We start from the raw sequence: 13979 nt of genomic DNA, 5'->3' as shown, positions 1-13979 counted from the left end.
CCCAGGACTTACTCGCCCTATAACTGCAAGTGTGTGCCCTTTGACAAGCATCTCCCCATTTCTCCACTCCCAGCCCCTGGTAACCGCCATTGTACTCTGTTTCTACAAGTTGAATTTTTTAGATTTCACATATAAGTGATATCATACATACAAACAAATCATCAGTGTCTTTCTCACTGTGATTTATCTCTCTTAGCATAATGCCTTCAAGGTCCATCCGTGTTGTTAAAAAGGGCAAGATATTCTTCTTTCTCATGGCTGAATAATATGACATTATGTATATACATATATATGTATGTGTGTGTGTGTGTGTGTGTGTGTGTGTGTGTGTGTGTGCGTCTCCTTCCCCTTGGTTAGTCCTCGTGGGTAAGCCTCCGTCTCTCAGCTGAGGAGAGGTGGAGTTAAATTCAAAGTTAAATTTGAAAAGCAGGGTGATCATAAAGAGACACCCAAAGAAGCCTTAACACACACGGATGCTTTAGCACTAAAAATTGGTGTGACAGGATTCCCCAATTAAAGAAAGTACTGTTTTACACAGTTGTGATATTTGCACTTAAAAATGTAAGAGTGACTTAAAGTAATCTTTATGTAAAGTATGATCAAGGAACAAGGTAATAAAATCCTAATCTACATGAAAAGGTAAATCTAGCTTGAGTGTTTTTTTTTTAAAAGTTAAAGCACATTTCTGACTTCATAGCTTTATAGTTATGTTTCCAGAAAGTTTTAAAGATGCCCCTAATTAGTAAATCATATAAATATTCTCAAAATCAACAATCCTTTGGGGTGGAAATAACATTCAAAGAGGAAATTTTTTTTTTGAATTTAGAACTTACCTTCCAGAATGCTCAATTAGATCAATATATTCAAAAATTCTATCTTTTCCTTGGGCAGTTTTTACTAAGACCTCGCATTTCTAGTTGTATGCTAAAACAATAAGATACATATTTTTTCCTAGGGCTCAAGGACTCCTGCAGGGTAAACTAGGAGGTGCCCTGAGAACAGGGGCCATTTCCTGTTCGATCCAGTGTCTGCTGTTTCCTGCCATAGACAGCTGATAGATGTCTGTTCACTTAAGTCTTTTGATCAGTAGAGAAATAATCATTCAAAATTTAATATGGCTGTAGTTAATGGCGAGGCCCATTGGATCAAGGAAGATGGTGAGATATTTTTAGAGATGCATTTAGTGAGAAAATGCTAATAACGTGGATGTAGTTTAGGTCATATTGGGACGTATGACGTATAATAGAGTTTTTCGTGCAGACAGCAAATATTTAAGGAGCACCTACCATGTGTTAACCATTGTGCGCCTTGGCGTTGGGGACTTGGCTATGAGTGAAACAGGTTCCTGCCCTTACAATGTCATTTCATCTTCACTGTGCAGAGGGAGAAGATTAACAAACCCAGAACTATAAATAAATGTTGTGAATAAGGTAAAGGAGGTGACAAGGACTAGGGTGTGGAAGGGAGGTTTGCTGTTTTGTGCAGGGCAGTCCGTTAAGTCTGGTAGGTAAAGTAATACTTGATCAGAGACCTGAGTGGAAAGAGGGAGCCTGGTAGGGGCACCACAGGGATGAGCACCTGGGCAGCAGCACCCCTGGCAGGCCCCAGAAACAGCCAGGAGGCCAAAGATACTGGATCACGGCAAGGGAAGGAGGGACCTGGCAGAGTGGAGGGCAGTGTGGCCACAGGAGACCACATCCTAGGACTGGTGGGATGTTGCCCGGTCTTGAGAGTTTACTCTGAGTGAGATGGGGGAAAGCTGGAGCGTGTTGGAGAAATGATAAGAATTTGTATATGAACTGGGTCTAGAAAGAGGTAAGATTTCAACAGGCCAAGAAAAGGAGGAAGGACATTCTGAGAACGAGCAATGGCAGACCTAGAGGCGAGCACCCCATGCCTACCACATGGGGATGACCAGGGTTGGCTGGAAGACAGGCTGCTTCCAGAGCAGAGTGGGGGTGAGGATGGAAAGGTCAGTTTGGGGACAGTCTGGACCTCCAGGCCATGTGGTTTCTGCTTTACTCTGTGATCACAAGAAGCCTTGGAGAAAAGTGTTCAGAGCACAGGGGTAAGCCAGAGAAAGTAGTCATCTAAGGAAAAACTAACTAGATCTTTGCACTCAAGATCAGAAATCCAGCAGTTGTATGTTGGCTGGATTAAAGGAAGGAGACTGCTGGAGAAAAGGAGATCAGTGAGAGTATTGCTGTATCAGTTGGATAAGGGCTTCCTATCATGCCACAGTGATCATCAGTGAGGAAATTCTGGAGTCATGTGGTGCATCCCTTTCTATGGGATATTTTGCAGCTGGTAAAAAGTAAATAACACCTTCACATCCATAGACTTGGAAAGATGGCTGTGGTGTACATATAGTTCAGTGATAAAAGCACATTGCAGAGTAATGCATAGAAAAGCATCCTCTTTAAGCCATCAATTAAACCTCCCAGGTGTGTGCATGTGTGTGTGTTTGTATGAGCTTGGTAACCCATCAATTAAACCTCCCAGGTGTGTGCATGTGTGTGTGTTTGTATGAGCTTGGTTTGTATGAGCTTGGTATCAGTTTAATGTTTTGGACCTTTTTACTCACACATTCTTTTAGATACGGCAAATCCATTTTGGTTTTACATATGGCCCTATTTGAAGTTGCTTTGGAAAGCAAGCTAAAAAAAATAGAGCCCTCTGGGAGTAATAAAAAGTGCAGACTGTCCCCCCCTGGGCCTTGAAACTGCACTAGACTCTCTTTCCATCCAGCCTGCCGAATGCAGCCCAGGCACCACTCGCTGAGCTCCCGAAGTGTTGCTCCTGGGATGCTGCCACTAAAATCCAAAACTTGATTGAATATGACTTGCTTAACTGACCTTTAACAGTTTCCTTTTGTCATCCAAAAGTGGGTAACAGGAGCCACCGTATTCAGAAAACCTGCCGCCTCTATTCTCCATTTGGTTACTGCAGATAAGCTTTCCACGTGCTTCCATTTCAAAGCTCAGAATGTTTGCAGAGCGTGTGTTAATTGAAATCGTGTTAGCGTTTTAAAGCTGTCCAAAAGTTTTGTTAATTTCAAAGAAATACTAAAGGATTTTGCATTAGAAGAAAAACATGTAGTTGGCAAAGAGGTTTTCTTTTGTAATTGATTGTCAATTCTGATACCTGAAAATATTCGTTTAATGCCTTTGCAGGATATAAGGGTTTGGCATAAATTCTACATGTAGCAATAATAATACCTTAATTGAAAGTGTTTCCTGTAAATTTGCTGGATATTAGGGATTCCAAAGTAAATTTAATTTTCTCAGTGAGCTGTGGCTACATTAACAATTGTTTTTCTCATTCTTAAAAGAGACTTTTCCTATAGCTTAATGGTTCTCCACCAGAGGTGGTATTACTCCCTGGAAGACATTTGACAATGGCTGGAGACATTTTCAGTTGTCACAGCTTTGAAGGGGGGATGCTGTTGGCATCCAGTGGGTGGAGGCCAGGGATGCTGCCACCCATCCTGCAGTGCACAGAAAGCATCCACCACAAAGAATTATCCAGCCTCAGCGGTCAATAGTACTGAGGCTGAGACAACCTGCTTAAGAGAATCTGCACCGTTACTTTTTGATGGTAATATGCGGTACAGATTCCTGTGACTATGCAGGAGGGGAAATGAGCCTGGCGTCCACCCAAGCTTCCCTCTCTTTAAATCCAGAGCAGAGCCTTTTGCCTGCATCCTTCCCGTGAATTTACACCCGGACACACACGAGCAGAACAGCTGGTGCCCTGTCTCTTGTGTCCTTCCTGCTATTCTGGGCTTTAGGATTCCTTAAAGTAACACGGGTCACCCTGTAAAAGTGGGGCAAGCTCTTTCCTTAGCCTCACTTATTTTTTGAGTGAAGAGCTGTGTGATGAATGAAGCTATCAAATCCCCACGTTCCCTATTTTTCTGACCTTGACCTGGTCTTTTTTCCATTTGATTTATCACCTTTTTATCCCTTTTGATGTTCTGTTTCTTTTATAATGACAATGGCCTGTTTTATTACCTACTAAACCATTTTCTTTTCCATTCCGAGCTTTTCTCTAAGCTGTTTCAAATTGATTTTTTTTATTGAGGTGACATTCACATAACATGGATTAGCCACTTTAGAGGGAAGAATTCAGTGGGTTTTAGTATAGTCACAGTGTGTGCCATATCCAGCTTTATCTAGTTCTGGAACATTCTCATCACCCCAAAGGAAACTCTCTCCCTATTGAGCAGTTACTTCACATTCTTCCTTGCCCCAGCCCCTAAAAACCACCAATCTGCTTTCTGTCTCTGTAAATTTACTTATTCTGGATATTTCATATCAATGGGATCATACAATATGGGGTCTTTTGCCCTAGCTGTGTTCACTTAGTATAATGTTTTAGAGGTTCACCCACATGGTAGCCTGGATCAGTATTCCCTTCCTTTTCAGGGCTGAATAGTATTCCATTGTATGGATGGACCACATGCAGTTTATCCATTCATCCATGGATGGACATTTGCGTTGTTTCCACCTTTTTAATATTGTGAATAGTGCTGTCATGAACATGTGTGTACATGTATTTGTTTGAGTACTTGTTTTCAATTCTCTAGGGTATATATTTAGGATCACATGGTAATTGTATGTTTAACCTTTGGGAAACTGTCAAACTGTTTTCACTACAAGGGAATCATCTCTAAGCTGCTTTATTTTGTTAATTCCATGCCCCTCCTCTTGGCATCTGCTTCTACCAACTCCCCGCAGGTGGCAGCCATCCATTCTCCCTGAGTTTCCCGAAACAGTTTGACAGAAAACTTAAAGAATCCAGATGTGCGTTCTAAAGCACAGATACAAAACTCTGAGAGTTTAGGACCAGCTTTGCATCCATACCCATGAAGTGCTCAGATTCACCTAATGTCTGCAATAGTTTGGATACCAAAACTGAAAATCCCCAAATTTTGAAAAAGAACCTTTTTTCCCCTCCATCACAATAGTTAGTCCTTTTGTGTAACGCAGTGGATTTGTTTGAACATGCCCTCTTTTTGTCATAATATTATTTCTTGAATGGCTGTGGTTCCTGGGGATCTGTGCAGCCTTTAATGGGAAGGAGAGGGGGAGCGTTTGGGAACAGGCATTCTCTGTGACTCTCACTGTCCTTCCTCCCCACCTGTAGGTGTCATTCTTCCTCTTCATCATCTTCGTGGTGTACACCATGCTGCCCTTCAACATGCGAGATGCCATCATCGCCAGTGTGCTTACCTCCTCTTCCCACACCGTCGTGCTGAGCATCTGCCTGTCTGCAATGCCGGGGGCCAAGGAGCACCTGGTCTGGCAGGTAGGTGCACCTCCACCTCTGCAGGGTGACCATACCTGTTCAAGGTGTGACTGTTGGCTGGTACCTGGCAGGTGCTCCAGGTCTGCTCTCTGATGTTGACCCTGAGTGTCGCTAATGGGTAGCCAGCCACTCCCCGCTCTCTGCAGTGGAATCAGCAGTCACTTAGCAATTAGCAACAGTGAAAATTGGAAATGGCAGTTCCATTTTGCTGATTGATGGTTAAAAGCTGTTATTATACATTGTAATTTAGTACTCTTAGTTTTAAGAGTTAGAGTGAAACAACTTATATAATTAAATTCATAATTCTCCCCCATCTCTCTCTGAGAGATTTCCAAAACCCCGTCTTTACAGCGGACAGAAGAGCTCTCTATTTCTTAATCCTCTGGCAAGTCCAAGGACATAAAAAATAGTTCTTTAAAATGCTTCAACAGCAAATTTAGCTTTACTGCTAAGTGGCATTCCAGCGAAGCCTTCCTATTTAATTAGTTAAAAGCATTTAAAAAACCATTTAATTTCCTGTTACATACATCCGTAGACATGAGGGGCACTGGTTTGCACTTATTCTTAACAGTCTCTTTTTTACCTGTAAAAAGTGTGCTTTATTTTGCTGGGTTGGAATCAAATGTAACAAATGCAGCCAGTGTGCAGAATGCAGCGGGGCTGAGAGGAGTAGTTATGAACACCACTGTCGTTGAAAAGGGGATTTTAGACGTGGGTCACTTGAGCCCTGAGGGTCTCAGAAACCAGTTTGTCCTTCACTGGAAGGAATGTTTTACTTGGAAACTTGAGATGGAACTGGAGGCTTACTCTTGGGTCTGTAGTAATTGCTCTTAGTTGGAAAGCGTTCTAGGGACCCCTTTTCTCAATACTCGTCTCTGAGCGCTCATAACAAACATTCATTAAGCGTAGCCTGAGCACTTGTGAAATGTCCTCTGTGGGCACTGAGTGAGGGTAAAGCTCCTGATCTGGCACAGTGGTGCCCGTTTCCCATTGACTTATTTGGACGTTACTAAGAAGCATCCCCTCCAGGAAGTGGAGGGAACTATGTCTTTCCTGTGACGGAGCAGAGTAGTCACATCAGTAACCTGCATCGCCAGAGACACACACGGTGGCTGGTCAGTAACTAATCAAATGAAAGAGAAGGTGGGTGTTTTATTAAAAGATGAAACAATCCAGCTGTGCCTGGGATGAGGTGGAAGAAGTGTTCCTTTTTACACGAGTCCTGCCCCAGCTTTTACTTGCTTTTTCTACCTTTCACAGTCTCCCATGAGGATATTCATGGGACATTTCTCCTTTCTCCCATAAATTCCATTCTTCCACCCTCCCTTTAGTGGGGCCATTAGGCTCAACCTTAGGTAGTCACATTCAGGTCAGGGTGATGGGTATGTTTTTCATAGGAATGAGTACATAATAATTTATGTAAGAATATTATGTAACAATAATAATTTGCTCTGCCAGTTTACACTATAGAAATCACTACAGGAAAGTCCTGGTCACACAGGCAACAGGGCACTCATACATATTTCACTGCTCATGGCATCTTGCTGGTCGTGGGTTACCGTGGAACACATACCTTGAACATTTTGTACCTATTTTTTCTGCCCCTTCATGAATAAAGAAAGTATCTGCTGGTGCAGATGCAATAGAAAAAACATCTGGGAAATGAGGATTATGATACCTGCCTGTGAAGATCAAATGGGGTTTAAAAAAAAAAAAAGGAAAAAAAGAAGTGATTTACAAAGAACCAGGCATATTTTAGATATCAAGTACTATACCGAGGTTTTTTTTTTTTTTTTTTTTTTTTTAGCACTGTTATTTTCTTGCATTGGTTAAAAAAAAAAAGTGGAAAGAATGTAATCTTAAATTTTTATTTACTCAAGTTCCAAAACCAACAAAGAAAAATACTTCTTATCAGTGGACAGGCAGAGATAGGATAATGATAGGATAATTCTAGAATAGCAAAAGAATAAACATTCTTTATTCCATAAGAATAATGTTGAAAGGAACAGAAGAATATAAAGTCAGGTTTCCATCACTTCAGAAGTAATTTCACAGTGATTTCAGGAATGAGAATTCATTCTCAGGCTATGACCTATCATCTACTTGAGGAAATTTATTTAATACCTGAAAATTGTGGATGATGTCTCCTAACACATTTAAACACAAAGTATAATTCCTAATACATTTATAGACCTACCAGTACATTGAAAATCCAGTATGGATAATTTTTTCCCCTAAGCCTTTCAAGGATAGGTTGCCCCCAGATGTGTTGCTCCGTTGCCTCCAGCTGCTTTGGTGTGGACTTCCTACAATACCATGCTCCTACATAACCATAATGCAGCTATCAAAACTGGAAATGTGCATTGTTTAATTCCTGACGTTCTGGTTCCTCCAGCTTTCCCAGTAATGTCCTTTACAGAACAAGAGCCCAAGCATTGCACTTTGTTCTTAAGTCTCTTTGGTCTCCTTCTGGATGGAACAGTTCCTTTGGCTTTTATTAACGCTTTTGAAGGTTGCAGGCCAGTTATTTTCTAAGATGTCCTTTAACATGGGGGGTCCAGTGTTTCCTCATGAATAGATTAAAGTTATGCATTTTGGCAGGAATCTCAGAAGGGATGGTGTGTCCTCATCACGTTCTATCAGGGGCGTGTACGTCTACTTTGTCCCATTATTGTCAGTGGTCATTACTATCAGTGTGCTGTCCACCAGCCTTTTCCACTTTGAAATTACTCTTTTCCTCTTTGTCATTTGTACATATTTTGTGGAGAGGTGCTTTGAAACTATGCAAATATTCTGTTTCTCATCAAATTTTTATATATTTATTTGCTTGTTTGTATCTATGTAGTCTGATGTTCAGTAGATTATAAACCACTGCTGTCACTGTTTATTTTGATGCCCATATGGTCTCAGATTTGTCCAGCAGGTGCCTCTCCAAGCTGTACCTTTGACTTGTCCCTGTGATTCTTTGAGCATTTCCTCAATTTCTGGCACAAGCTATTTTGGGTTCCTCTTGTGCCCTCCCTGACCTAACCCTAAAATCAGCCATCCCTCCAAGGAGCCCTAGTTCTTTTTGGTGAAGAATGACATTTAGTGGCAAGATCTGGGCTTTAGGCCTTTCCGTTGCCATTGGGGTGTCAGTACTCCAAGTGCTTTGCATCTCCATTTATTTTTATATCTGCCTACATCTTAAACAGCATGACTTCACACTGATATTTCCATTTCCACTCCAGCATAAGTTTTATGCCAGTTTTCTCTCTTTCCATTGTGGCTCCCTTGACCAACAGTGAAAAATATTTAGCTCTCATGATCCTAAATATATTTATTTATTTGATGAAACCCTGCATGTAACCAGTCTCCTGTTGCAACTGTCAGCCCCTCCCCCCTGCCCTCTCACTTGAGACAGCTTCCTTCCCCCATCCCCATGTCCCGTTCCCCCAGCTGGAGCTCTGAAACCCAGTCCACGAGAGGGTGTCCCCTCCGGCAGCTGGGGCTCTGACACCCAGTCCACGAGAGGGTATCCCCTCCCCCAGCTGGGGCTCTGACACCCAGTCCATGTGAGGGTGTCCCCTCCCCCAGCTCAGGCTCTGCACTTGACTTTGCCCAGTGTAGGAACTCCACACACCCAGCCCAGCTTTGTCATCTTGGGTGAGTTTCGCTTCCCCCGTCCCCTGTTGGTGCAGACGCTTCTCTTCTCTGCCTCACCTGAGGGCTGGGCACTCAGTTATTCAGGAGGGAAGGAAAAGGACAAGAAGAGAAGGGGTAGAGGATGGGCCCGGAAGAGGAAGACAGCAAACACATTTTGTACGGACTTTATTTGTAGAAAAGGAAGAGATTCTTTTCAGTTACTTTATGTGATTCCCTTTGTACTGTACTGGTCTTGGCACCTTTTCTTCTAACCCTTTTCTGTCTTTGTTTCCTAACTGGATTTCAAAGAAAAGCTTTTCTGGAATCTGAGATTATTAAGGGGATCTGGAATCCTTAATAACCAAGGGAATAAATTATTTTGATGTTAGGAAACTGAAAAGCAGTTTTGTACTGTCTATGTAAGAAGGATACTTTGTTTGCCTATCATGAATTTAGCAGAGGTACCAAAGCCCTTAACAATTTATGGTTAACAAGAAAATAAGAATTTTGCCTGTATCAGTAGGATAGCATGCGTTTGACGGAAAGTTCCACAGAAGCAGCAAGGAGTCTTTTTTGCCTATGATTATATCACGTCAGAGGGAGACTGAGGCTAGGAAAGCACGATGAAACTTCCCACCTCATGCCATGGTGCCTGCCTCCTGCTTGGGCCCTGGGAGGAAGGGTGGCAGCTATGCAGCCATTAGACAAGGTTAGGGATCTGGGTAGGTGTCCTGCCTCCCAGACTGGGGCAGCTGGTCCATCAGTCAGGAGCCCAGTCCATCCTGCAGCCTGTGTTTGTGTAGCACTTACTCCATTTTAAATATGCACCTTGTCTTCTTCATTTGTTAAACTTCTGTAGGTCAGGTACACTGTCAGCAGGGTACTGAACCATCATCAAGGGATTTCCAAATATTCCTATTCACATATTACAATTGCATTTTGTATTTGAAATTTACTTACTTTTTTTAATGTATTTATTTCCTTGGTATTCTTAGCATGGTCTGAATTTTCATTTTCTGTATGTTTTATTTTCCCGTGAGAGAGGGAGGAATTTGAATATAGATTTCTTTCACAAGCAGGTTATATGAGAATCCATATTTATTAAAGAAGATAAGCCAGGCAGTGCATATTGATTTTCTAACAGGATTACTCATATTTCAGAGAAATTTTATAGGATTCCTTTATGCGGTGGATACTTTAATATATTTAAGTTGTGATACAATTTGAAAAATTTTCATTTGGACCTAAAATAGAAAATATAGCCTGTCATCTATGGCAAGTGTGCAATCGTAGTAACGCAGATTTGTTACATAACTGATTCTTTTTCAGTATAATTCAGGAACTGTATATTGGAGTCTGGAATTAAATTGCATTTAGGATCTAATCTGAGAAGCTCAAAGGAGAAACAGCACGTTACCAGCTGCCCAGTTTCTGGTTGTGGAAGAGACGAATTGTTAGGAATTTGGATCTCTGTTCTTGCGGTTTTGTCTTTAGAGAAGCTCAGGATATTAATATTTTCCAAAGAGGGGAAAAGAGACTGTATCACTCTTCATTCTGTGTAGCATCCAGCTATTGATTATGATCTGTATCCTATTTGAACAAGGTATCATTTATCTGTTCTAAAGACATTATAATTTGGAAGGAGTGGGGTAAGCATAGAGAAGAGGTTAAAAACAGGAAAGTACCTAATGTGACTGTGTCCTGAAGCAAATCAAAACACACTTCACAGTTCTGTTCTCCTTTTGCCTTCCTTACCCTTCCCCCAGCTGGACAGATAAACCTCATTCTCCTCTAAATGACAGGAACTTCGCACCATCATCGCATCAGAGAGAGTTTTGTAGGGCAAGTGAACAACAAAACGAAAATTAGCACTTCCCTGCAGGATGCCAAATCATTTAAAAATGCTCTGGCAATTTTAAGAATGTTTGAGGGAACCCTCCTACACTCTTAGTGGGAATGTAAATTGGTGCAGTCACTATGGAGAACAGTATGGAGGTTCCTTTAAAAAACTAAAAATAGAACTACCATATGATCCTGCAGTCCCACTCCTGGGCATATATCCAGAGAAAACTATAACTCAAAAAGATACATGCACCCCAATGTTCATAGCAGCACTACTTACAATAGCCAGGACATGGAAGCAACCTAAATGTCCATCGACAGATGAATGGGTAAAGCAGATGTTGTGTATATATAATGGCATATTACTCAGCCATAAAAAAGAATGAAATAATACCATTTGCAGCAACATGGAAGGACCCAGAGATTATCATACTGAATGAAGTAAGTCAGAGAAAGACAAATATCATATGATGTCTCCGTATATGTGGAATCTGAAAAAATAATACAAGTGAACTTATTTACAAAAGAGAAATAGACCCACAGACATAGAAAATAAACTTATGGTTACCAAAGGGGAAAGGAGGAGAGGGAGGGATAAATTAAGAGTTTGGGATTAACAGAAACACACTCCTATATGTAAAATAGATAACTGATAACTGATAAAATACCTACTGTATAGCATAGGGAACCATATTCAATATCTTGCAATAACCCTATAATGAAAAATAATCTGAAAAAGAATAGGTATATGTATATTCATCTACATAAAACTGAATCCCTTTGCTGTATGCCTGAAACTAACCCAACATTGTAAATCAACTATACTTCAATAAAAAAAAAAAGTGTCTGAGACAGAGAAGCTTCACGTTGGTAGTTAACTATTTGACTCTAATGATGGAATGAGACCTAAGTTTATTTTCCAACATTTGTGAACCTGTTTTGGGGAGGAGATAGAAGGAAAAGAGGTAAAGGGAAGCCTTTTCAGACTATGAGTTTTGTCTTGGAGATTTGATCAAAGGAGCATGAAAAAGGATTTCTCTAAAAATGAAAAATGCCATCGATCCCCCAACAGCTGTCTCTATCCTCTTCTTGAACCTGTCATCTGAATTCTGTACTTTCTGTTCATTCAAAGCAATGGATTCATGTCAGATGACTTACATCATTACAGATTGATTAAATGTCAGCTGAATGGCATGTTCCACTGGCTGACATCTTGACAGGTGGTTTTCCTAGTACTTTCACCAATCCATGCATTTTTGTTACAGTATATACAAAGGTCTGAGGCTCTGTCCATTCCAAATGTTTATTTTTGAGGATAGTTTGTGAAAGATACTGATTTCTAGTCATTTATTAAACCATCAATGATGCTTTTTATTTTTTAATTATTATTTGAAGCAAACAGACCACTTTATTATTTTTTTAACATCTTTATTGGAGTATAATTGCTTTACAATGTTGTGCTAGTAATGATTCTTTTTAAAACCCTTAGTGGACAGTAAGAAAGTCAGCAACCCCTATGGGGAGTCACACGAGACAGACTCCTTCTAGGTACTTGCAGGTTAAATGATGAATCTGCTAAGTTGTGTGAACCTGAGAGAGTAATATATCTGCAGCTTGACTTTAGCGAGAACTTTGCTCTGGTCCTAAGGTATCTCTTTAAAGAGTAGAGAGAAACCCAACGAAACTCCATTGGTGCAATGGAGAGAGGATGTACAGATGGTCACTGGGAGACATTCTAAGGACAGACAGGGCTGGGGATGCTCCTAGTTACCTGTAAAGTGGAAATAATAATAATAATGCCTTCTTCCTAGGACAGCAGAGATGATTGGATGAGATGATAAATGAAAAGGACTTAACTGGGCCAGGTGCACAGTTAATGCATCAGTTAGTAAACATCAAGTGTTGATAACAATAACTGCATAGTGATAGAACTACAACATCCTCATTATGTTTGTGGAATGCAATGACCTGGACAGGCTAAGGGAGGGGACGTACTTTGTATCCATTTTTGTAGCAATAATCACAGCGTGCCCTCTTTGAGAATGATGTACATCAAATTTGCTTTCCCCGGGAGATGTGAGTTCCTCCGGCCAGACTCTGGGTTCATCACTTTTGCTGTCCTTCTCAGCAGCTCATGAATGGCATGTCAGAGAGTATGAGATGGTGGACACAGCAAGCACTTTGGTCTCAGATGGAATCTGGGCTTGGATTCAGTTTCTCCCACTTTATAGCTGTGCGTCATGGACATGAAGGTGGACCACCCGGAGCCCCCTCAAAGAAAGACTGATTGTCCAGCTCTTCGGGGTGTTGGTAACAGCTGGCTTTCCATCCTTAGTCCCTTCCAGGCTGCCTCAGCTGCACAGAGCTGCCAGCCCAAGGTCATGACTTTCCAAGGGCGGGCCACATCCATGACTGATCGAGGTGGGGGGCCCAATGCAAGACAATTCTGATTGGCCATTTCAGCGCCACAGCTTCGGTGAGTCTCTGAAGTTGTCAGGCCTGCATCCCAGCCCAACTTCTCCCTCTGCCAAGTCCTGAGTCCTTCCCTCCGCTTGGCCATTGATCCGAAGGGCACTCCGTACTAAACACCCAGCTCTGTTTCATATGTGCTTCCCGGAAAACCAAACTGCAGCATCGCATAAACTTGGCCTGTCTTTAGTTTACTCAGTTTTCTCATCTCTAAAATGGCAGCAGTAACACCAACCTCCCTAGAACGTTGCTGGCCTTGGTGCTGATTAGATGACCTGGTGTATAGGAAGAACCTGTTGTTAGGCTGGCCTCATCCTCAGTCCTCAGTAAACAGTAGACAGCAGCAGCAGCGGTAGTATAGTCCAAATGACTTTTATAGAAGCTGAGATAAATGGAACATGAAAATGCTTTGAGGATATATGTTAATAATCAAAGTCCAAATGACCTATGGAACTGAGTAGGGCAAAAGTTGCATCATACATACGTAAGACCCTCAGAGCCCAGGTCTGGACTGGTTGACCATCCTGTGGAATGTCCTCTGCAGACTCAAGGCAGTGAGATTCATCCTGGTGAGATGCTAGAAGCCCACACTACACTGATGAGTGAAGTTTGGAAGTTCAGCTAATACCTGGGGACCTGTGCTTCTGTAGGTTAGTAAGACACCAGCTTTTGGAGACCCAAGAGATGACTCAACCCTTGTCAGGAGTGAGAAGGAGGTGTTTATAGGATCACTT

At 41.6% G+C, this 13979-nt stretch overlaps 1 protein-coding gene across 1 annotated transcript in view; it reads left to right on the top strand.

The window, feature by feature from the left end:
- Nucleotides 1–13979, top strand: part of ADCY2 (adenylate cyclase 2) — a 433799-nt gene that overhangs the window by 103432 nt on the left and 316388 nt on the right. The window contains exon 3 of the mRNA XM_004274498.4: nucleotides 5149–5310. Within this exon, the coding sequence (XP_004274546.1) occupies nucleotides 5149–5310 (162 nt within the window). The remainder of the gene's footprint in view (nucleotides 1–5148; nucleotides 5311–13979) is intronic.

Source organism: Orcinus orca, chromosome 3, assembly GCF_937001465.1.
Source record: "Orcinus orca chromosome 3, mOrcOrc1.1, whole genome shotgun sequence".
NCBI classification, from domain to species: Eukaryota; Metazoa; Chordata; class Mammalia; order Artiodactyla; family Delphinidae; genus Orcinus; species Orcinus orca.
The sequence above is the reverse complement of the archived record's forward strand: the minus strand, read 5'-3'. Positions and strand labels throughout refer to the sequence as shown.